At 42.4% G+C, this 24,466-nt stretch overlaps 1 protein-coding gene across 7 annotated transcripts in view; it reads right to left on the bottom strand.

The window, feature by feature from the left end:
* The window catches only part of Ntaq1 (N-terminal glutamine amidase 1), a 56,350-nt gene extending 39,306 nt beyond the window's left edge, over positions 1 to 17,044 (bottom strand). For 3 of the 7 annotated variants that reach the window (XM_074069163.1, XM_074069165.1, XM_074069164.1), the window contains exons 1-5: positions 16,850 to 17,044; positions 11,234 to 11,333; positions 10,114 to 10,164; positions 5,177 to 5,325; positions 4,568 to 4,692 (exon numbers count right to left, since the gene is read on the bottom strand). In XM_074069163.1, coding sequence (XP_073925264.1) covers positions 4,568 to 4,692; positions 5,177 to 5,325; positions 10,114 to 10,164; positions 11,234 to 11,333; positions 16,850 to 16,938 — 514 coding nt within the window. In that variant the 5' untranslated portion in view covers positions 16,939 to 17,044. Of the gene's footprint in view, positions 1 to 157; positions 956 to 2,768; positions 3,013 to 4,567; positions 4,693 to 5,176; positions 5,326 to 10,113; positions 10,165 to 11,233; positions 11,334 to 13,948; positions 16,356 to 16,598; positions 16,803 to 16,849 lie in introns of those variants that run through there. The other 4 variants (XM_020156488.2, XM_074069168.1, XM_074069166.1 and 1 more) reach the window with 4 other exon arrangements.
* Between the last annotated feature and the right edge of the window lie 7,422 nt (positions 17,045 to 24,466).

Raw genomic sequence — 24,466 nt, 5'->3', positions numbered from 1 at the left:
TGACACAAAGGACTGGGGATGTAGCTTAATGGCAAAGTGCTTGCCTAGCATGCAAGGCTTGGGTTCAATCTCTAACACACACACACACACACACACACACACACACATACACACACACACACACACACACACACACACAAAGGACACAAAATCTTCAAAACAAACTTAATTTTAAGCCAATTTTATTTAAAAACCATATATAATTAGGTCAACTAACACTCAAACCAAGAGAACTACAACTTTTTTTAACATGATAATCCAAAATGACTAATATTTATAGCTGATTCAGCTCACAATATTATCCCTTTCAAGCAGCAGTGCTGTCTCTAGAAACTTTTTATGAACACCTTTTATGGGTATGGGAGAGTCACAAAGCTACAAGTTGTGGCCCTGCCCACAAGGAGTTTACAGTGTGGCCAGAGATAAAAAACACCCAGAACAGACAAAAGGCTCAAGTCCACACCTCTGTCTTCCTATGAGCATCACAGGTTTTAATAAATGAGCCACGGGACTAACTGAGCAATTTTACACTGTAAATTGATGTATCGAAAGGAAAGGTTTTATTTATGTATTTATTTTTGTGGTGCTGGAGATCAAACCCAGGACTAGGGAGCAAACCAAGGGCCTTTTGGGGGCTGGGGATAAAACTCAGGGGTAGATCCCCAATCCAGAAAGGGTTTTATTTCACTCATTTATATTTTTATTCATTCATGTTTCCAGTCTATTGAATTAAAAGAGAAAAATTTCACTCCAAGCCATGTTTGTTGTCCTAAGTAAAAGGATGGTCTGTTCACATCCTAGACTTCTGAATTTCTCCACAGTTTCACATCCTGCTGTCAAGTAGTTCAGTAGTTCTTACTGCTAAACCGATGTACAAATTCAGACAGTGTGTAGACAGCTCCCCACCCCACTTCAGGATCCATACTGATGAAATCATCCAGGTTCATTTTGGAGTCTAGAAAAACACGTGAAAGAAGTGTCCGCTGAAAACACAATTTTGAGTTAGGAGCAAAAGAACAAGCCAGAAGACTATAAGAAGGGGAAATTATTCAAACAGATAAGAGTTCAAGATGGCGTCTGTGGTACTGTTGCCTTGAATCATGTCAATTGAATCATAAGCAAACATCACACAAACCAACTGAGGGACAGTCTAAAAATTAGCTGACCCATAGTCTTCACAAGTGTAAAAGTTGTAAAAGAAAGGGGAAAAAAGGAATTGTCACAGACTGGAGGAGACTAAGAAGCCATGGCAACTGAATGTCGTAACTCCGAGTTAGATTCTGATTCTGAACAAAGAAATTGTGGGGAAATGCAAAATTTAAACAAGATCTGTAAGTTATTAATACTGTCATAATATCATATTAGTATTTTTGTATCATTTTCCTGGTTTTGATAATTATATTAGTAAGAGTCAACAGTAAGGACATATAAGCAACTCTCTGTCCTGTTTAGCAAAATTCTAAAATGCTAAAATTATTTCAAAATAAAAAGTTAGATGAAAAAAATACATGAATAATCAAACTGCCAATTTATTGGCTTCAACAGTCAATTTACAGAACATTTAAAGGCTACAACAGAGATACAATCAACAAAATCCAAGGTATTACTCCTAGACCCAGGTTCTCCAACAAATGAATTACAAGGGAAAAAAAGCTGGAGAAGGAATATGTGCATTTAAAAAGACTCTTAAAAGACATTTTGATCGTTCTCATGGCAGCAGAAAAAAAGAAAAAGAAGAGTATTTTCTTTTTAAAAAAAAGTTTAGGGCTAGAGGTGTGGTTCAAGTGGTAGAGTGCCTATGTAACAAGTGCAAGGGCTGGAGTTCACGAGATAAGTGTACATGTGTATACTGACTACATAGATACAAGATGATTTTGAAGATTATTGTTAAAGGGGGGAAAGTGGCTGGGCTAATAACAGATCAAATGACCATGAACTCACAGTGCTAGAAGTCTGACATACTTTTGTCTAGTTTTGTGTATGATTTAAATTTTCCACATTAAAAAACTTTGGGAGGGCTAGAGGTGTGACTCAAGCTGTAGAACACCTGCCTAGCAAGCATAATGCCCTAAGTTCAAATCCTAGCACCACCAAAAAAACAAACAAACTAACAAACTTTTTGGGCTGGGAATAATAGCACAGTGGTAGAGCGCCTGCCTACCAGGCATGAGGCCCTGGGTCTGATTCCCCAGCACTGCAAAAACAAAACACCCTTTTAAAGTATGAACACATTTCTGCTTCTACCCATCAAAGAAGTGCTATAGGAACTGAATGTCTACCATGAACTATCAGAACTCAGGACAAAATATACAAGGCAACTGTTTCCAGACACTGGGCAATGGCTGCACATGACTGTGATTTCAAAGATGAGAAATAAATGAGGGGAGCCCAGGCAGGGTCAGTCCAGCTCACTGCCTAGAGAGGGGGCATGAAGAGAAGGGCAGTCTCCCTGAGCTGAGAAGATAGAATCCAAGTCCAGAAGGGCCCCGGCAGCCAGGGTTTGGGGAGCAGAGAATCAGAGGAAGCTACAGAAAAAGAGTGGCAGAGAACCTCTCATCTGTCTGAACAAGTATTGGTGTTCTCTTTCAGATAGGGTGAAGCTGTATGCAGCCAGAGAAAGCACCACCAGAAAGCTTCATAAATAATAATGCCCAGAGCTTCTACAAGAACCATTCACATCTGTTTCCTTACCAGGAAAAAAATAAAAAGTTCCTTTTTTAAAAAAACATTAAATGCTGAAAGGAAAACAGTGGCCCTGAAAACAAACATATAACACTGAAGTTTATTAAATTTATATGCTTACTCATAATACACAACATATCAAACATATTAAATTTTAAGTTGTAAGAGTCACTTGCATAACTAAATGCAAGGAACTAAACAAAGCAGCTATTATTATCGCATGTATTTAAAATATGCATTCATTTAAAATTTGTCTTCTTGATGGTGGAGTGGCTCAAGTGGTAGAATGCCTGCCTAGCAAGCAAGAGGCGCTGAGTTCAAGCCCTAGTACTGCAAAAATAATAATAACAAAATTTGTCTTCTTGAATCAGTTTTTTTCTTTTTGAACAGTCTTTATCGTTTATGAAACATCACTTACTAATGATAATATTTCTTCTATAAATAGAGAATTTGAAGTAATAAATTTACCACATGACAGAACATTACAATTCAGTTACATAATCCCATGAGAGGCCAACACATCTGCTCCAACTTCGGTGTAGATTCCTTTTAGATTCCATCCCAAGTTCAGGAGGCCCCAGATGAACTAACTGACCATGAAGCCAAAAAAAGTTCCTCCCTTCAGAAATCTCTCAAGCAAAGGGCACAGACCTTGTACTTTCCACACAAGGCTTAACCCCACGCACTTCATTTACCCATCCAGCCAATGAGGAAGATAAACCAAATTAAACTAACACACTAAAGGGCTGGGCAGAGCCTGGCACAAAATGGCACCATATGAGCAGTCACCAAAACCAAAGGACTGGCCCAAACAGGACCAGGGCCGAAAAGGACATGCTTACTGAATGCCCACCAGATGCCAAGTGGCATCTTAGGTGTCTATATCAAAAAGAAAAATGGATCACTGCTGAAGGCACACTGTGCCCAGACCATGCCCTAAGAAGCAGGTCACCTGAGACCATGAGACAGACCCAGAAAGCCCTCTCCTAATTCAGGTGCTTTTCCAGTTCTAACACCAAGACTGGGAAGCAGCTGAGGTACTCATAACCAAGCTGCCTAATTTTTTTTTATTTCTGAGAGCTTTTCACAGAGAACCTCAAAACTCAGTCTGAACCTTCTTTAAAGTGTTCACTCCCTTCAAATATGCCAAATGTATTTTTTACTTTCTTCCTTGAAGAACTATTAAAACAACTGCCCTATTTCTCTGGCATCCTACAAAGCTTACAGAGCACTTTCCAGCAGGCTGTATTAGCCGTATGCTGGGATGATGTCACCAGTAAATGGAATGTTGTGAATGACTTACAGTCATAAATAAGGCTTCAGATGAATTCATATGAATGCCAGACAACAGTAATAGGGTGAACAACCCTATTACTCAGGAATTTATAATTCCTCAGGAAATTATCAATTGGACTGCTGCCCAGAAGCGCATAAATGAAATATGTGGTCTGATAAAACCTGCTGGCTCTCACTTCCCTCTAATGCAAGTTGTATTACAAGGTCACTGAAATGACATCTCACATATCCTAAGGATACACTGGGGATTTCCTTCACCCTAACAAGGTGCTCCAAGTCCCACTGTCAAATGACATGAGCAGGAAGACCTGATGCCAATGTCCCAGGAGTAGGACACCCAATAATCCAGCAGTTAGCTAGTGCCAGTGGTTCTGTTCCTTAATACCTTTTCTCCCCAGGAGTTCTTATGCCTCCCCATCCTGTCCTTGGTGCCTCAATTTGCAAATCTAAGAAACACACACAAGTAGTCCTCCCTCTTAACCCCTCACCACTCGGGGAGTTTTATCCAGAGAATGACCCTCAGGGAAACGCTCATCTGAATGGTGATGGCTGAGAAGCCCCTCTGAGAAGGAAGGCACCCTTGGCTCACCTTCCGTCTCAATGCAGGGATACGGGGGAGGAGGCTCTCTCCAGTTCCCACTGGAGTCTTTCATGTGAGATCTGTCAGAAGCAAAGTTCTTCAAATAAGAATCTGCACGGATCACTCTAAACTTCCTGAGGGAAAATCAATACACAGTTAGATGTCATGTTTGAAATTCTAACTCGGTTTTTATATGGATTTTTGTACTATTAATAATATACAAATACATATGCAGCTTTAATACCTGTTAAAGAATTTAAGGGAAACAAATGACTAAAATCTAAAGCTATGGAAGTACAGAAATAGCTCTAGCTATTGCCTTGATTTATTCTGATGTCCACCAAGAGCAAGTACCTCCAAGACCCTCTCAATTTTGACAGCATGAGCTACCCTCCCCACACACACAGACACACTCAACACACACACCTACAAACAAGAGTATGACATAAATCCCCAATGTCCCTGAAAGAAAATGTCACCCTCAAATACCAACTCAGTGCTGATGTCAAGATAAGTGATCTTTACAAAACAAATGCAAAGAGGAAAAAAGAATGAAAGGACCTCTGTGTAATCACCAAGGTCAAGAAAAATCAGTAAATCACTGCTCCGTTTCCTCACCTCCTAAACTGTGGATGAATGTCATTGTCAGTCTTCAGGGCATCTTCCACATAGGTATCAAAGGGGCAGGGAAATGGCAAGACAGTGTCGAGATCATAAATGAAGCTCTGTTCTCCACTTGACACATGAAGCAAAACAACATGGTAATCCTAGAAGTTAAAAATTGTTCAAATTAACCCAGCTTCTCTAGGATGGTCAACATCAAGGTCCCAGAATCAATGCACATATATTATCACAAAGAGATACCAGCCCTCCTTACTGTAGCAAAATAAAACCCTGAAAAAGACCAAATGGCCAATGACAGGGAAATGGTTAAATGAACACTGAAAATGTTTATATACATTAAATATATACCTTTGACCCAATAATTTCATCTCTAGCAAACTATCTTATATAAAAATGGTTGTAAGGATGTAAAGGTATATAAACAAAGAAACTCTGCAGCATACTTTTAATAGTGAAAATTCTGAAACAACCCAAAATCTGTCAGAAGAATGGTTTATAAACTATGATACAGAAATTGAAATTAAACTATTAAACTATGAATCTATTGTACTAAAAAATAAACTAGAATACTATGCAGAAATATGTGAATTTATGTGGAAGTGGAAAAACATCCATCTTATATAATTGGATAAAAAAAGCAAACTGCAGAATATTGATGTATTACTGGCTTTTGTTTTTGTTTTTTTGGTGGCCTTGCAGTTTGAATCAGGGCCTTGTGCCTGCTAGCCAGACACTCTACCACATAAGCCATATCCTCAGCCTTATAATCTACGAATTATTTTTAAAGTTATAAGTAAACCTTAAAGTGACAGAGGTCAATATGGGAAGGTGATCAGGAACTAGTGAAAGGTCAGGTAGAGATGAACCAATGTGGGTTGTAACACACTTATGCATGGAAGCAATGCTAGGAATCTCTCTGTATAGGTATCCTTATTTCAGCTAGCAAAAACGCTTTGTCTTTCTTATTATTGCTTATGTCTTCTCTTCAACAAAATTGGAGAAGAGGGCAGAAGAGGTTCTGCCTGGAAGCGGGGAGGGTGGAGAGGAGAGGAAGGAGGTGGGAGACAGAGAGGAGAAATGGCCCAAACAATGTATGCATATACGAATAAATGAATAAAAAAAATTTTAATAAAGTTATATGTATATAAGGACATGTGTATGCATCCAGAAAAATATGCACATGCATCTGAATGCAGAGGGGAAAGTCTATGAGGATGCCAACTGCCATAAATGTCCCCCAAAGCCCACGTGTTAAAGGTTTAGTCCCCAGCCTGGCATTATTGGGAGGAGGTAGAACCTTCAAGAGGTGAGGCCTTGCTGGGCACTGGTGGCTCATGCCTATAATCCTAGCTTCTCGGTAGGCAGCGATCAGGAATATGGCGGTTCAAAGCCAGCACAAGCAAATAGTTCCAGAGACCTTATCTCAAAAATATCCAACATAAAAAAAGGGCTGATAGAGTAGCTCAAGTGGTAGAACACCTGCCTAGCAAGCATGAAGTCCTGAGTTCAAACACCAGTACCATCAAAAAAAAGAGATGTGGTCTGTGCTCATTGGGGGCACCTCACTGAAGGGGATATTGGCCCTTCCTCATTCATTCTTTCTCTTCCAGGTCATGAGGTGAGCAGCCGTGGTCTGGAGCATGGCTTATGTGGTAGAGCACTCACCCAGCAAGCTAGAGGTGAACAGCTTTGCCCCAACACACGCTTCTGCCACAATGTGCTGCCCTGCTTGCAATGGGGCCTACTGACCATAGACCTATAACTGAAAGCCAAAATAAACCTTTCTTCCTTATACTGATTTATCTGAGGTATTATTTATAGTGACAGAAAGCTGATTAACTCTCCAGACGATTAACAACTTCTTGAGCTCAGTATGGAGAAAGGACTTTAATTTTCAGTTTTGTATATTCTTCTAATTAAAAGAAAAGAACATTTTTCAAAAAAAAGTTGGCCAAGCTCTCAAGCTATCATCTGCAGCCATGAAGAGAGAAGGATGAAGATGGCTTCTGTCACCTAGCTCAGTCACAGTGTGGATGTTACTTGTCACTCTCACTCCCAGACAGAAGGCACTGCCAACATCAAACAGCTAAAGGCTGAGAGGATTTCAGAATTACCAAGGGACACGTGTGCAGGCTGATGCCTCCACTACTCAGGAAAAAAAATGCTCTCACAGAGAACAGGGCACAAAGTAACTGCCCAGTCTAATAGCATTAGTAATTCTATCTTGCATTCATTCCTACAGAACCTCACCATTTACAAAGAACTCTCTCAAGCGCTATTTCATTTGAGTCCTTCCCAGCTTATCCCTGTGAGGTAAAGATAACTGAGAACAGAAGTGTTATACCCTCAGAGCCAGAGTGATTCCTTGGTAGGAAGGAACTCCATCTTAGAAAAGCACAAATAGCATCAGAAATGGAAATGCACTTCCTAGTGCTTCCCTCCCTCCAGATGAATAAATTAAGAGCTGCTGCCCCATAAGTGACCCCACTTCCTTCCACTGGGCTTGCTCTCCTTACACACTCCCCTCTACCACAATGGCCTTCTTCACTCTGACCACACAAGCTCTGCTCAGAGGCTTTCTCCTCCATGACTCCTTTTCTTATCTTCTCCTGCCCCCTGCCAGAAGTAATCTCTGCCTTATCCAAAACCCGTTTCTTAATACCTTCATCTCAGATTCCAGCTTCTCTGAAGCATACATTCTCTATTACTTGTGGGAGACTGTGCTGCTGCATTGTAGCTAAAGGATGGAAAAGATAAATCCTTACCCTCAAGAAGTGCCCAGAGCAGAGAGTAGGAGTCACAAGTAAACAAGAGAGACAGACAGACAGACGGACAGAAAAGGGGAGCATGCAGACTAGAGGAGGTAAGAGCCTCGCTCAAAGCTCAGCCCTTCAACTTCCCAGCCTCAGTTTCCTCTTCTGTAAAATGAAAACTGGAGTGTCTATCTCATGGTGTACCTGGGAGTAGCAGTATGTAAACACTTAGCCTTTTCAAAAGCCAACCAAGAATCGGAGGGGCTGACAGTTCACTGGCAAAGCAAAGTGTCACTGAGGAGGTGACAACATCACTGAGTCTTACCTGAAGGTGACAGCTTTCCAGGAAAAAGATACAACTTGTGAAAGGCATAAGGAGTGCCTACCTGCAACCAGCTAGCTAGCTCAGGTCCATATTCCCACACTTTGGGCTGAGAGACCTGTGAGGATGCAGGCCTCAACTCGGAACCGCCTCTCGGTATTCATGTGGAGTCACAGCACAAACAAGCAGGAGCCTTACCCCTGAGTTGGTACCAAGAAAAGGCCTACATGGCTGGTGGCAGAGGAGCCCACCTGGAGGGGGATCACATCCCTGGGGCTTGGTGTCTCTACCCTCTCAGCAGCGTTGATCCATTTCTTACAATGGGAAAGCAGGGAAGGAAAGCTCAATCTACAAGTGTGGGGAGGCTTACTGTAGGATTCCCCATCCTGAGCTGCCATGAGGTACAGCACAGGGGGGATGGGACCACAGGTCCTTTGCCTTTGTGTCTCTTGAAGACAGGGAGGAAGACGATGACTCAAAATCAGCCAGCAGTTCAGCAATGGGAATGACTTCCGCAGCAGACAGACAGTCTGCAGCAGGGATGTATAGTGTTGCTAACAATAGCTAATACTTCCTGAGCACTGACACAGCCCTTCTTGAACCTTCTCTGTATCACCTCATTGAATCCTGCCAGCTTCCCTGACCAGGGGGGACACAGACTATGTAATTTTCCCAGGGCACAACACAGCTGAGCAGTAGAAGGACTGGGTTTGGGCTTTGGGCTTTGGTGTAAGGCAGCAGATCACCTGCTGGAGAAGGAGTGAGAACTGAGCTCAGTGAGGCCCAGGGTTTTTGTGCTTTGTGCCTGACATATAAAAGACACTCAATAAATACGTTAAATAAATGAAGATAATTTAGATGATATATCTTAAGTAAGTATCCAGAAACGAGGAGTTCGTTATTCTTAGAGTATCTCTTTTACTTTACCCTTATGATTACTAGCATAAACAAGTCCTTCTTCAGGAGGACAGGTCCAGGGGACATCGGAAAAGGACCCACATCTGAGACCCAATTCAGCTATATGAACTTGAGCTACTCGCTTTGCCCTTCTGGGCTTGGTTTTCACCTAAAAAGCAAAGGGTTTGAAGAAGGTGTGTCTGTGTGTGTGTGTGTGTGTGTGTGTGTGTGTGTGTGTATCTCTGTGTGTGTGTATGTGTGAACGTGTCTGTGTGTCTGTGTGTGTGTTGCTTGTTTTCAATCCATGTTTTTCAAATGCCAGTATTGTTCACCTGGGAGTTAAGTAAAAGTCACTAAATCCCGACGCACTGTCTAGATGAACTAAGTCAGAAATCTCTATTTTTAACAGTCTCCAGATAACACTAATGTACAGCTGGACTACATGTGCCAAAAGTTCCTTTACTGCCAAGTGGACAGGCGCCTAAGAGATCACGGATATATCCCCGCAATGGCCATTTAGAAACATTTCTGCAGGACGAGTAGCATGGCTCAGTTGCTACAGCACCTGCCCAGCAAGCACGAGGCCCTGAGTTCAATCCCCAATACCATCAAAAAAAAAAATCTATAAACCCAGCATGGTAGGAATAATCCTGGCACTCAGGAGGCAGAGGCAGGAGGAGCACACGTTCAAGGCCAGTTGGGCTACATAGAAAGACCTTGTCTCAAAAATAAAATGAACTTTTCAAAAAAATCTTACAATACCCAAATAAAAAGTTGAAAGAAAAACATACCTACAGTGCTTCTACCTGAGACCAAAAAAACCTGTTCTCCAAAAGTCCATTTATCAGTGTTTTCATAGGCTTTTCCTGCTGCTTCTTCAATTCTGCTTTACTGGAGCATACAGACCACCCAGGGGCCACGAGCAGCAATGCATCAGGTTCTCAGAGTGTCTGTCTTACCCAGATCACAGGTCCGTTCCCAGGCCTCGCCTGCTGTTTCCAGATAGGAATCTACGAAATAAAGAACATTCCCATGAGCTTCACTTAAACCATTACCAGATTCTATAAGCAACAGGTAAATGAAAATAGAAGAGCTCCAAGCAACCAACAATTATGGTGAGAGAATGCATGAAGAAGAAATCTAAATCCTTCCAAGGGTAAGCACCCTCAGCAATGAAAGCTCAAAGAGCTCAAGCTGCTGTACAATAGAAAACCCTGGACTGGGAATCAGACCACCCGGCTGGTTCAAGGCTGTTTCCCACCTAGTTACTCATGGGACCTCTCTGAGTCTTTATTTCCTCACCTGCGAAATGGAGAACATTGTCTAAACCTTGTCTATTTCACAGGGCCTCCATTAGGACCAATGGAGATGATGCCTGCTCTATAAAATACAAAGGGCTTACTTTTTCTAATATTTCCATGTCATTTACTACAGTTGTACTTAAAGTCCAGACTCAAATCTTTCTTCAAACCTGAGACTTACATGACTCTGATCTAAACAATTTTAAAAGCTCTAAATGAATACCTAAAGGGACTTAATCTGTATGAACATACTATTACATAGTTTCTCATCTATAAGCAAGGAACTACACTGCTCTAACTCACCCATGCCCTGTAAGGAAAAAAATCTAATTCAAAACCAAACTTTAAAATGTTGCTTGTCCTGAGGTTTGAACTCAGAGCCTCTTGCTTACTAAGCAGGCACTCCATCACTTGAGTGATACTCCCAGTCCTTTTTGCTTTAGTTATTTTTCAGATATGGTCTCACTTTTGTCCAGGGCCAGTCCTGATGCATAATCCTCCTACCTATGCCTCCTGTGTAACTGGGATTACAGGCATGAACCACCATGCCTGGCCATGTTGCTATATTTTACAAAGTACATCTTAGAAGATACTAAGTCCATGCTATACTTAGCTTCTAAGGTCATCCTAAATCTCATTTTCTGGAGATTTTGTTGCTGCTGTTGTTGTTTTCCAGTGCTGGGGACTGAATCCATGGCCTCACACAGGCTAGGCAAGCCCTCTACCACTGAATGACTCTCCCCGACTTGTCTTCTTCTGTAGTCACTTACCAACTTACCATCTTCCTCTCGTTTGATATGAAAACAGCATAACACTCTTCTAAAGGATATTGGTTGTGGGTTTTGATGTATTCACAGAGCTTCCAAATATTTTCTTCACTAAAAAAAAAATTGTTGAATCAATATAATTAAAAGTGAACACTCTCTGTCTTTCAAATTTGAACAAAAGACTGATGCTGCCATATATAACATTGGAAGAGACCCTAAACACCTTCTCATCCAACCACTGGCTAAGATTTGAGTCCCCTCTAAAACAGCTAGCTGCTGGGCAACCTGAACTTTGTACTCTCCTCTGCAGACACACAGATCCATACTCCCACCACAGGGCTTGTGAAACCAATAAAATGCCTAGACTCTAGAAGCTTGGGGTCAGACTTGAGACTCAACTCAGCCACTGACGAGTTAAGAAGCTCTGAACCTGTTGGCCTGTCCAAGCATCTGCTTTTCTCATCTGTGAAATGCACACTATCACATCACACTGCAAACACCCAATAAATCTTAGTTAACAAGGGTTCTCTGGTCACCCAGGAATAGGGCAGGATGAATGCTTTGGGCAGGAAGGCTACTGGCTGCAAAGGCTCAGGAATAGTTATGTGATCTGGCCAGGAATTCTAAAGGGAGTCCTGGGAATAGAGTTTCCCAAGTTCCTTCAGTAAGGAAGAGGTCTTGACTTTTAGAAAGCTCTTTCTCAAATAAACGAAAAATCCATCTTCCTATACCTTTGCCTCAGATGAGTCTCATACCTAAGTGGACACTAAGTGCCCAGTACATCAAACCAAGCAGTAACTGAGCCACACGCCCAAGAATGGGCAATCCCAGGCCCTCCTGGCAGTATTCACAGCTCAGGCTCTTTGTCTAAAGAACCACACAGCACTTTTAAGTAAAATGAGCTACAATAACACTCTACTCACAGCACATCACTCAGTCTGTCAAAGCTAAACTTCCAGGCATCTACCTGACAATACCTGAAAATGAGGCAAGATACAAAAAGCACTGCAGAGTGTGTCCATTTTAGGGAAATACACACTCTTTCAATTCACAAGCCTTGCCCTTGTGTACCTGTGACAATGCTCCCCACGACTAGACTTCACCAAAGTTGGACATCTGTATTTTTCTCCTATGGTTTTGGTTTTCTTTAAATGCCTAAGAAATCTGAAGGAGAATGTGATAGCAGTAGTAACCACAGGAAATTATTATTGATTACTTCAATATGATATGTAGAATGGAGTAAGAAAAATTGACTGTTTCAATATGACAAATAGCATGCAATAGCTAAAACTTCTTTAATCTAAGTTTTGAGAAGACATTTGTCTGTTTGGCCTATAGAAGTTTTAAGAATTGACCACAAACATCTTCAAGAGCCTATGACAGGGCTGGAGGTGCAGTTGGGTGTGCAGCTCAGTGGTAAAGTGTTTGTTTTGCATGTGCAGGGTCCTAGGTTCAAGCCTCAGCACTGCAAAAGAAAAAAAGTCTATGAGGCACAAAACCTGGACTAAGTAAATGCTTGGAGGATATGATGATAAATTCAAACCTACAGATAAGAAGAGAAATAAAGACCCATAAAGAGCAAGCATTCTAGAGGGTTATAAAAAATGCATACAGAAAGCACAGAGGAAGGAGTCATTAATTTTGAATGATACAAGATAGAAGAAGGTCAGTTTCTCCTTAACTTTTTTTTTTTTTTAAGGTGGGACTGAAGTTTGAACTTATGGCTTCATGGTTGTAAAGTAGTTGCTCTAGTGCTTCAGCCACAGCTCTAGTTCATTTTGCTCTGGCTATTTTGGAGATGGAGTCTCTATTTGCCCAGGCTGGCCTCAAACTTCAAACCTTCCAATTTTAGCCTATCAAGCAGCTACAAGTAGCTACTATTACAGGCATAAGCCATCGGCTCCCACCTCACCTGGATTGTTCCCCTGCACCTCCATCCTACAGATGAGCTCAGAGTTAAAGCATAGAATTCATGAATCTGTAAGCATTGCTGGTAGACTAAACGCATACTGCCTATTATTTTTCAAGCATCTGTGAATGTTACATAGAGAAAAAACAAGTTTAAACTTAGGAGGTTTTGAAGTTTAGTCCCTTTTTATCTCCAATTACTTTTCAAGTTTACAACCAGAAATTTTTGATGCTAAAAAATGGAAAGGGCCAAGTCAGGAGTGGTGGCTCACACCTGTAATCCCATCTACTCAGGAGGCAGAGATCAGGAAGACTGCAGTCCCAGACCAGCCCAGGCAAAAAGATTAGTGAGATCTCATCTCATCTCAACCAACAGGTGGATATTGTAGTGTATACCTGTCATTCCAGCTATGCTACAAGCATCAGTAGGTAGATTGCAGTCCAGGCTAGCCCAGGTTAAAAAAAAAAATCTATGTTTTTTTCTTCCAGTACTGAAGTTTGAATTCAAGGCCTCCTATTTTGGAGCCACAACCCTAGCTCTTTCTTGCTTTCAGCTGCTTTTCAGGTAAGATCTCATGCTTTTGCCCAGGATGGCTCACACATCAACTCTCCTACGCCTGGCCTCCTATGTAGCTAAGATTTCAAAAGTGGGCCACCATGCCTGGCTTATTGATTGACATGGAGATCTTGCTAACTTTTTGCCTATGCTGACCTCAAACCAAGATCCTCCCAATCTCTACCTCCTAAGTAGCTGGGATTACAGGCATATGCTACCAAGGCAAGCCAAAACTATCTGTTGAAGAGACATCATCACTTACCATTCTTCCACCAGATCATTCCACTCCAACTGCATGGCTTCCTTGCTGCATCTAGACTATGATAAACACCCTTATTTGTGGATTTATTACATGTGGTTTTGACCAAGTACAGTCATAAAAATTTTTTTAAAAAGAAATTTCAAAAGCAGGAATTTTAAATTCCCATGTGCCCATTACGTATCAGGAGCACTCAGTCAGAACCAAGTTACTGTTAGTGGTGCGTAAATCATCACGTGATCTGCTGAGTGTTTCCCTGCCCTTAATTTTATGAAAATATGCCTCCCGAAAAGCAAATGGAGTTAATGTGCTTAATTGAAATGATAAGGTGAAAATTTTAGATTTGTTGAAAGCCAGCATTATGGGAAAAATGAATCACGCATCCACAGTACAGTGCTGAACTCTGCATCCTGAGTATTCAGTTTTTCCTCAACCATGGTCTCCTGGGAACCACAGACTCGCAGATACTACTGTACTCACACCAGGCTCCCTTTTTAAAGCCTGTGCACCTGCTGTTCTCCCTAGACCTTCCTCCAATATCCACAAAGCTCCCACCCTCTTTTTCTTCAGATCTCAGTTCAGCGTCACCTCATCTTTCTTAAATGTCCTAACATAAAATAGTATAAGTCATCATCTTTTCCTTTGCCCTATTTCTCTCACAGTGCTTACTACCACCCAAACATGTTTACTTGTTTTAGACTGCCTTTCCCCCACTGAAATGTAAGAGCCAAGAGATCTGAGCAGGGAATGTATCAGTTTTGTTCACTGCTGTATCTTCAGTGCCTAGAAACATACATCACACAGTCCAAGTGCCTAATAAACACCTATTGAATGAAAGAATGAATGAAACAATGAATGAATGTTAGGGATGAGAAATAACAGGATTTAGGAAGCGGCAGGACAGAAATATAGCACAGCAATTGAGAAGCATGGACCCCAGCTTCACACAGAGGCTTAGCTCCAGGTTTAGCATCACCACTGAGTAGAAGTATGATCTGGGGCAAGCGACAGCCTTTCTGAGGCTCAGTCTTTTTCATCAGCAAATGAGGATAACGACCATCAGAGAACCTATCTCCTAGACATGGATGGAAGCACCTGGCATCGGGCCTCACATGTGGTCAGAGCTAAACAAATGTTGTTAGTGGCACTGGTTCAGCAATCAGCTGAAAGGGAAAGAAGTAGTTTTATGGCCCTAAGGATTCTCCCCCATTTGGGAAGAAGTCCTTACACAGGAAAAGGAAGGGGAGATGAGGGAGTCAAAAGGACTAAGATAGGGGTGGTACTTCAGCTGCAGAGGCAGCCTAGGACAGGGGTGCAGTGCCTGGCCGCCACAGCTACTCTGCCAGTAAATCCTCATTTGTCCAATCACACACTACAGACAGACCTTAAGCAAATCACTTTCCTCCCTCTCTGCTTCAGGGTTCCCATCTTTGAAATAAGGATCACAACAGTACCTATCAGAATCTACCTGTAGGGTTACAGTGGGACTCATAAGAGTCAATTTCCATAAACCTCCCAGAGCAATGCTTAGCAAATGGCAAGTGCTGTGCAAATACAACCATTGTTATCATGACAACCTATCAGTTAAGATAATGGTCTTATGTAGCAGCCAGATATGAGCAATGAGATGCTAGGAAGAAAGACAACAATGGAGAATCAGAGGTCTGTTGTAAGAAAATTTTCCACTCAGCTCCCCCTTGCCTAACTCCTTGACCTATTTGCTATATGGTTCATGTTAAACTAAGAATGCCCCAAGGTCCTGGTACCACATCCATCATAGTTGACAAGGCTGACCCTGATGTGTCTCATAGCAAAGACATTCTTGGCACAAACAGACCCTTATAAAGATTTAACTTTGTACAGGAATGTATAAGCAACAGACTTCAAAGAGGGCCATCTGGCAAGAACTAAGTTGAAAAGGAACTTTTGTGACCTTGCACAAGCAGATGGTTACCAGACTTCAAAAAAAAAGGGGGGGAGGGGTACTTTTAAGAAAGAAACCCACCAACCACTAAAATTAGCAAAATAAGTTTCAGTCCAAACCGGTCTGATTGACCCAAAGTTGCCCCTTCCTTAATTACTATATAATTACAAGCTCATTGTACTTTAAAATTTTCTCCCCTACTGGGCTTTTCTTAGGTGGTAAAGGGTAATTACATGCGCAGTAGGGATTTAGAGCTCTGATACAATCCAAATGTCAATCTAAAGCAAGAGGTGGTGCTTGGCCAGGAATCTCTACGAACTTCCCCCTTCAAGTTCAATAAAACTAAAAACACAAAGGAATGCGTGATCTCTTCTCTTAGACACACCGCTCTCCTGTATTGGGGTGTATTTGTCCTTCTCTTAATAAACTTTACTATTGTTAATAAACTTTGCTATTATTTTCACGTCTTGACTGAATTCTCTCGCCAAGACGCAGGAACTGAGAAAGCGGAGCAGACCTCCCATAACAATCGTACCTGGTGCCAGAGGGCCTGGATTGGGGGACCTTGGAGAAATAACCTCAAACTCTCTGTGCCTCCATTCTCTTCCAAAAATTAAATTGATCTGCATGTCAAACTGAAACCACACAGGCTTCAGCAGTTGCTTCCAAGATTTTCCGCGCTCCACCCTCCGCCTCCAATTCCCCTTTCTCGCCCTGGCGAACTCGGACCTGCTGCGCAAGTTCAGCCACAAAGCCCCAGGTGGAGGGAGGCAGAGCACCATCGGCCACATCACTCCAGACGTGTCCCCAACCCGATCCCTCTGCCCATGTTCTGCTCAAGAGAGAAGGACTCCCCGTCCCAGATGGGAAGAGCCTGCCAGTCTAGGCCTGGAGCGCCCCCGAAGGGACCGGGAGGAGGCGGTGCTTCGCCGCTGTGCACCGCTCGCGGGGAGATCCCGAGGCTGCACCCGCGCCCTCACCAATAGCAGCTGCTGTAGACACAGGCGTCCCGCGCGGGACAGGCCGGCTGGTAGCACACCGCGGGGGCCCCGGGGCCATCTCCCTCCATGGCCCCGGCCTGGGGCAGATGGACAGGACCAGCGCGAAAAAAGTGCCGGGTTGCAGCGCCGGGCGCCAGCCCCAGATGATGGAGTGGGCGGAGCCTCTGGAGGCCAGGGCAGTTTCCGGATGGTAGAGCCCGGAACCAGGTGGGCGGGGCATGGGCGGGGCGAGCGGTGCTAGTTCCCAGCGCGCGGAGCTCAGAGTGCAGTAGGCGGAGCTCTTGGTGGGCGGGACACGGGAGGGGCGGGGAAAATTCCTGGAGGGCGGAGCCAGGGAAAAGTGGCCCTGGGAGGAGGTGAGCAGAACTGCGCGAGGTCACGGTGGGCGGAGCCCAGATGAGGGGGTGGAGCCTGAGGCGGAGGGGCGGGCTGCGCGGGTTGGTGGGGCGGAGCCGGCGTGCCGTGGGAGGCTGTAACGGCCAAGACCCGGTGGGCCTGCAGGTGCGTGGGGGGAGTTAGTGTTCAGCACTCCCCACCCCCCAGCAATGGAGCTTCTGTGTGAGCTTCGGGGTGCTCCCCCAGCCCGGGGTGGGGCTGTGCAGAAACTAGACAAGACACTGAAATAAAACATGTATTTGCAAAAATCGAAGCTTTAGCACTCAACCTGGAGTCCCCGGGAGGAGGAGAGGAGGGAGGGAGAAACTAAATCCAGATAGGACCCCATGGAGGGATCGCACCCCAAATCTCACCATATTGTAACTTAACTTTTTTAATTCGGGGTTCTATATATATTGGGTAGGGAAGATATATTGATCTCTTGATATAATAAGAGAAAAAGTTTTAAGAGTCCTCATGATATCCATTTTGTGTTAATCATATATTTACTTGCTGGCAGTCTGGAAAGAAAGACACCAAATTGTTAAAAGTGTTTATCTCAATCGGGTGCCAGTGGCTCACACCTGTAATCCTACCAAAAATAACAAGGGAAAAAAAGGCCCAGACGTGAATGGCCCTGAGTTCTAACCGCAGTACTGCCAAAAGACAAAAAAAAAAAAAAAAAAAGGTCAAAGTTCTCCATATCCTTCATTCACCAGAGGTAGACACTTTCTTTCTTTTTTTTTTGGCGGTGCTGTGGTTTGAACTAAGGGCCTACACCTGAGCCATTCCACCAGCCCTCTTTTGTGAAGGGTTTTGTCGAGATAGGGTCTTGCGAACTATTTGCCAGGGCTGGCTTTGAACTGCTATCCTCCAGCAATAAGCCTCGAATGACACCTCTAATGACCTTGCAGCTTTAACCTGTCAATATCCTTTCTTCAGTTCTCTGGACATAAAAACCAGAGCTCTAGGAGGCCCGAATGCCTTCATTTGTGGCCATCAGGGTCACACACTGAGCAGTGGTTCCTTCTGCCAGCCTCCCTGCCTCCCCACCCCAACCCTTGTCCCAGGCACTTTGAAGGCCTTTTCAGCTTCCCACACTTCCCCTGCATCTACCTGACACTGGTTGCCAATTTCTCCCCGAATACACACTCTAGAGGGTTGCCTAGTGTTTGCCCAACAATTGCAGACCACCTCCACCTTCAGTAACCAGCAAACCTCTCTGCGGTCTGGTAGCCAATCCACACCTTGGTCAAAGGGGTCCAAACCACTTTCAAGTTTGTCCTTCCTTGAGCACTCTTCCTCAGTCTTAGGTACATGTAGAGTTGTCTTATATCTTGTAGTTATACTTTTGTTATGCTTACTCTATTCTGTCTCCTGATTGCACCCAGACTTTGAAGCCAGCCTCTGTAAGTTCTACCATTGTGGCCTTAGGGAAGAGTTATTTCACCTTCATGAAGTTATAATCGTACTACCTACCTCAGTAGGCTTCCACAAGGATTGAGTTTATGTATATAAAGCTCTTAGACTAGTTTCTGACATGTAATAATGTTAGCCACTGTGAATTTTTGGTATAATTCTCCAACAGAGACTCGCATTTTCTGATGATTACATTTTCAAAGAAATGGGTTTCAGTTCTTCAAGAGACACTTCCAAGTTACAGAAGATACTTATGGACAATTCTAAGCTTGTTTTAGTAAATGCTGTAAAAAAAAAAAAAGAAAAGAAAAGAAAAGGTCAAGAAGCCCAATCATCAGGTGTTGGTGAGAACCAATAGTGAATTTTCTTGGCAGTGTTTAGTTTTCTCAGGAAGGCGTTTTAATAGGGGGCTGTAGTCATCCTAGGTTATGCTACTAGAAACCATATTGTTTGGTCGAATCTTTCAGGGCAGAGATTTGGTGGAGTTCTCATGCACCAAGATTTCTCAGTACCCTGTGTAATAACTGTACAGTTTGGCAGTCATGGTCATTATTGTCATATACCTCTTCGAGCAGAGTACAAGCATTGTGACTGGCATAAATCCTTCTTGAATTAATTATTTGTTTTGGTTAAGAAACAGAAGAGATTGCTGAAACAAAGGAACACAAAAATGCAGTGACTTAAATGAGATACAAATGTGTTAATAACCTGAGCGCATACATCTCAGCATTGATGTGGTCTGTACGGTGTGTTAGCAGGTTTCTGGTGTTTTTTATAAGGCCATATCGAGTCTTACCCTGGTCGTCATGATTGAAGATAGCTCATCACCATATCTGCTGTGGTTGCATTCTAGCCAGCAAAACTAGGAAACAGGGATGAGAGGAAGGTTTAAAGACAAACTCTGCAAGTCATACACGTCATGTCTGCTCACATTCCACTGGCAAAAGATGCTCCTAAGGTCACAGCAAGGTCCAAGGGAGATTAGGACACAGGGTTTTTTCTGTTAGCAGTCCAGCTAATGTGTGTCAAAGAAGAAAGGGAGAATAGATATTAACAGAGCAGCAGTGTCTACCATATTGTACTTTCTCTATGCTTCTAAACTTTTAAGCAGGAGTTACTGGGGAAAAAAATAGATCATAGAAAAAAATACATGTGATCCTATAGCAGAGACTATAAAAAGGGATGTGGCTTCAGAGGAGTAGGAGGTGTAGAACCAGATTGAGTCATGTATGGTGGTGCTGCCTGATATCCAAGCACTGGGGAGGGTGAGGCAGGAAAATGGAGAGAGTTCCAGGCCAGGCTGAGCTACATAAGGAGACCTCATCTCAAAACAAACAACAAAAAGGAGCCACATTCTGGCCTACAAACTCCCATGATCTAGATTGGGAAGAAATGAAAGATGCACTTGGAGAAGCCAGTGTTCAATGAAATTAGGTGGTTTAAGGGTAAGGATTTAGAGGGATGATTTTTAGCAAAGGAGAGTATAAGAAAAGTGACAGACATGTAAGGAGAGTTCCAGGAAGTCTATAGCACAAAACACCCTGAGAAGCTTTTTAGTTTTAATTGGGGGTGGGGGGTTCTTTGTGTGTGTGTGTGTGTGTGTGTGTGTGTGTGTGTTCTTATATTTCTTTTTTTCTTTCCTTATTGTGAGAGAGTATATTTTTATTGTTCAATATTAAAAGCAAGAAGAATCAGAGTATGATGTCACATGCCTGTAGTCCCAGCACTCAGAAGGCTAAGGCATGAGAATCATAAATTTGAGCCCACCCTGGGCTACATAGTGAGACCCTATGGTGGGGGGCAAGAAGAAAAAGGAAAATATAATCCTATTGCTTGGGACCATAGGATCTGCCGTGATCAGACAGCTAAAAGAAATAGAAGTACCCCATACCTATTTTGCTTGCATTTTCTCTACAAAGAATGGTCCTTGTGCCTCCAAGAATAAGGAAAACAGCAGTAAGAGGAAATTAAAAGCCAAGTAGGTGCAATGAGAGAAAACAATAAATTGTCTTACACAGATTAAAAATCTTTAGATCCAAAGTTATATCCCAAAGCCAGGCATCAGTAGCTCACACCTGTAATCCTAGCTACTCAAGAGGCAAAGATCAAGAGGATCATGGTTTGAAACCAGCCTGGGCAAATAGTTCAAGAGACCCTATCTGGAAAGAAGCCCTTCACAAAAAAAGGCTAGTAGAGTGGCTCAAGGTGTAGGCACTGAGTTCAAACCCCAGTACTGCCAAAAAAAAAAAAAAAATTTATATCCCAAAATACTGAAAGAGCTTTAGGTTACAACCCCAAAACCTCACTTACAGATCCTTGAGAAAATACACAAATACTTGCTGTCTTGAATTTCATAAAAGGTAAAACATGTATTCCAGACAACACCATATTTAGATGAACTTGATATGTATTTCCATGATCATTTGCGACTAATTTTCTTTTTTAAAAAAGTAAATAAAAAAGGAAAGCCAGGTGCAATGGCTCATGCCCATAATCCTAGCTACTAGGAAGCAGAAATCAGAAGGATTGTGGTGCAGGCAAAAAAGTTTCAGAGACCTCTATCTTATCGGACAAATGCTGGGTGGGGTGGTACACACCTGTCATCCCAGCTACTCGGGAAGTGTACATAGTAGGATCATAGTCCAGGCTGGCTCAGTCATAAACTCAGAATCCTATTCAAAAACTAACTAAACCTAAAAGAGCTCGGGGTGTGGCTAAAATGATAGCGCAACTGCCTAGCAAGTGCAGGGCTCTGATTTCAAACCCTTATCACCACAAAAGTGTAAATAAATTCATTAAATCAATAATTTTTTAAATTGGCCAGATGTAGTGGTGTAATCCTATAATCCCAGCTACTCATGTAGAGATAGAAGGATCATGGTTTGAAGCCAACCTGGACAAAGTTAGCTAGAGACCCCTACCTGAAAAACAAACTGAAAAAGCAAAAGGACCGAGAGTACCGCTCAAATGGGACAGCACATTCCCAGCAAGCTCCAGGCCCTAAATGCAATCCCCACTACTGCTAAATAAAAGATAAATAAATGTGACCAGCAGCAGTCCTCGTTGAATCAGTGATCTTTTGATGAGGATTTATTGCTCAGAGATTCCAACAAAACAGCCAGCCCCACTGTATTAATCATGGCCGTTCACTTCAAAGCCAAGGCAGAGAGACTGCTATTGCCTCCCATAACTGGAAGGACACTGAAAAGGTGCGGGGTCTCAGAGAACCAGGACCCTCTCTCCTTTTTTTAGGAGGGATGGGGTTACTGGAGATTGAACCCAAGACCTCATACATGCTAGACAAACATTTAACCACTGATCTTCATCCCCAGATGCTTCTCTGCATCTCTTAATCCACTTCTCTGTGCATGGCTTCCTGCTGAGATCAGCTCCTCAGTGCACAGCCTCTGGCAGCTGCAGATTTATATTTTCCAGGCTCAGCAACCTTGGTGGAAGAGAAAACATCTTTTTCCTTCTAGCAATCAGAATGATTTGCTTCTAGAATGATTTGTACCTTTATTTTTTACATTTCCATGCTGTGTGTATCTTTTATACATATTATTTAAAAAATTAAAATACTTCCAAAAATCAAATTTATCTTCATTAATATAATTTTGCAGGGAAAACTATTGTTCACTGGATTTTTCTGTGATGTTGGATATTTAATTTGTTTTTAGATCTTAACCTATTATGGTTTAGGTAGGAAATGAAAAAAACAAAGAAAAAAACAGCTTAATTTACTTGAAGGCTTTGTCCCCAGCTGGTGGCACTATTTGGGAAGTTCTAGAAATGTTAGGATGAGGGTCCCAGCTGGAGGAAGAAGTATGTCACTGGGGGCTTGTCCTCAAGGGCTATATCTTTTTTTTTTTTTTTTTTTTTTTTTTGGCAATACTGGGGTTTGGTACTCCAGACCATGCTTGCTAGGTTCGTACTTGAACCACTATGCCAGCTGTATCTTGGCATCTCTCTGTCTCACTTTCTGCTTGCCAGCAGCCATGAGATGAGCTGCTCTACTCTGCCAGGATGGACTGAAACCTCTGAAACCAAAATCCTCCCTTAAGTTGTTTTGTTAGGTATTTTGTTATTGTAATGCAAAAGTAACTAATATACTAATAATATAAATAAAGCTACCATTAACATCTTTGTATGTAAATCCTGGTCCTATGATTATCACCTGGGGATGGAGTCCTAGAAGTAAACTCCTTTTTTTTTTTTTTTTTTTTGCAGTACTGGAGTGTAAACTCAGGGCCTTTGCCTTGAGCCACACTGACAGCCCTTTTTGTCCTGGGTATTTTCGAGATAGGGTTTTGCAAACTATTTGCCCAGGCTGGCTTCAGACTTCGATCTTCTGATCTCTGCCTCCTGAGTAGCTAGGATTACAGGCACAAGCCACTGGTGCCCGGCTAGAAGTGAAATCCTTGAGCCAAAGGATTTAAACATTTTCCAGGACTCCTGATACATGTTGCTATGTTGTTTTTCAAGTTGACCCATCCCTCAATACTGCATTGAAGATGTTTTACTTGAAAAACAAAATCACCAAACTCTGAAATTCCCATTGTTATTTAAATTTGAATTATTCTTATCACTATTTCCCCATGCTAAAGAGATACTTTCCACACAAACCCAATGCTAAGGCAGCAGTGCACCAAGGAAGCTCGGTGGGACCCCTGACCATGGGGAGTGCAGAGTCAGTGGGGTTGGAACACAGTAATACAAGTGTATGACTTAGAGTGGAGTGAATTAGACCATACCTATGGTGTTAGACTCACTGCTTACACCACACCTTCCATAGAAAAAGGCAGAAATTGAAGAGTATTAGAAGAGACCAGTGAAGAGTTAAGGCCTAGACTACATATGTAACTCAGCAATACAGTACTAATGTACCAGGCAAGACCCTGGGTTTGATCCCCAGCAACCCCACCCCTGAAAAAGTAAAGCCTGAAAAATCCCAAAAGAATGTATCTTCCCTTCTTTTTCTTTCTTTCTTTTTTTTTTTCTTTTTTGCAGTGCTGGTGTTTGAACTCAGGGCCTACACCTTGAAACACTCCACCAACCCTTTTTTGTGATAAGTTTTTTCAAGATAGGATCTCATGAACTATTTGCCTGGGCTGGCTTCAAACTGTGATTTTCCTGATCTGCCTCCTAAGTAGCTAGGATTACAGGTGTGAGCCACCAGCGCCTGACCCCTTCTTATTTTTGCACTATAAAATTAATTAACTAAAAAGCAAATGCAGATTGGTTAAAGAATGTCAGATGTCAACTGTGACATCCCCTACTTCCATGTGATTAATGTTCTTTCTTCTTTTATGAGAATTCAATAAGATTAGCTATCGACTATCAAATTTAACTAAGGTCACATTTACAACATTTGAGAGAAACGCCTGTTGAAATTGATATTGACTTTCTAACATTGCTACCAAGAGCAGAAAGGGACCCACTTATGACCTCATCCCAAGTGAAGTAATAGAAATAAAATTAGCTGTTTAGCTCGTACTCATTTCTGTAGCACACAATGTGAGAACACTTGGATCTTTTTTAATTGGTCAGGACTGGGCAAGAGCTTCAGTTTCTACTCCCTCTTTTCCTCCTAAATCAAGTTACTCCCATTTCAAATGACTAAGACTAGAAAAGGAAAGGACCGATCTTAGACCAAAATTCTGTTCTTTTCCTGCACATTTCCACGAACTGGCTGGCTTTAAAAAAAAAAAAAAAAAAAAAAAAGTCCTCTCATAGTTCAGGAGGCCAGAAGTCTGAAATCAAAGTGTGGGCCAGGTTTGTTTCTTCTGTTGTCTCCAAGGGCAC

Source organism: Castor canadensis, chromosome 3 (genome assembly GCF_047511655.1).
Source record: "Castor canadensis chromosome 3, mCasCan1.hap1v2, whole genome shotgun sequence".
Classification (NCBI taxonomy): Eukaryota; Metazoa; Chordata; class Mammalia; order Rodentia; family Castoridae; genus Castor; species Castor canadensis.
Note: the sequence above shows the minus strand (reverse complement) of the source record. Positions and strands in the feature narration are given on the sequence as shown.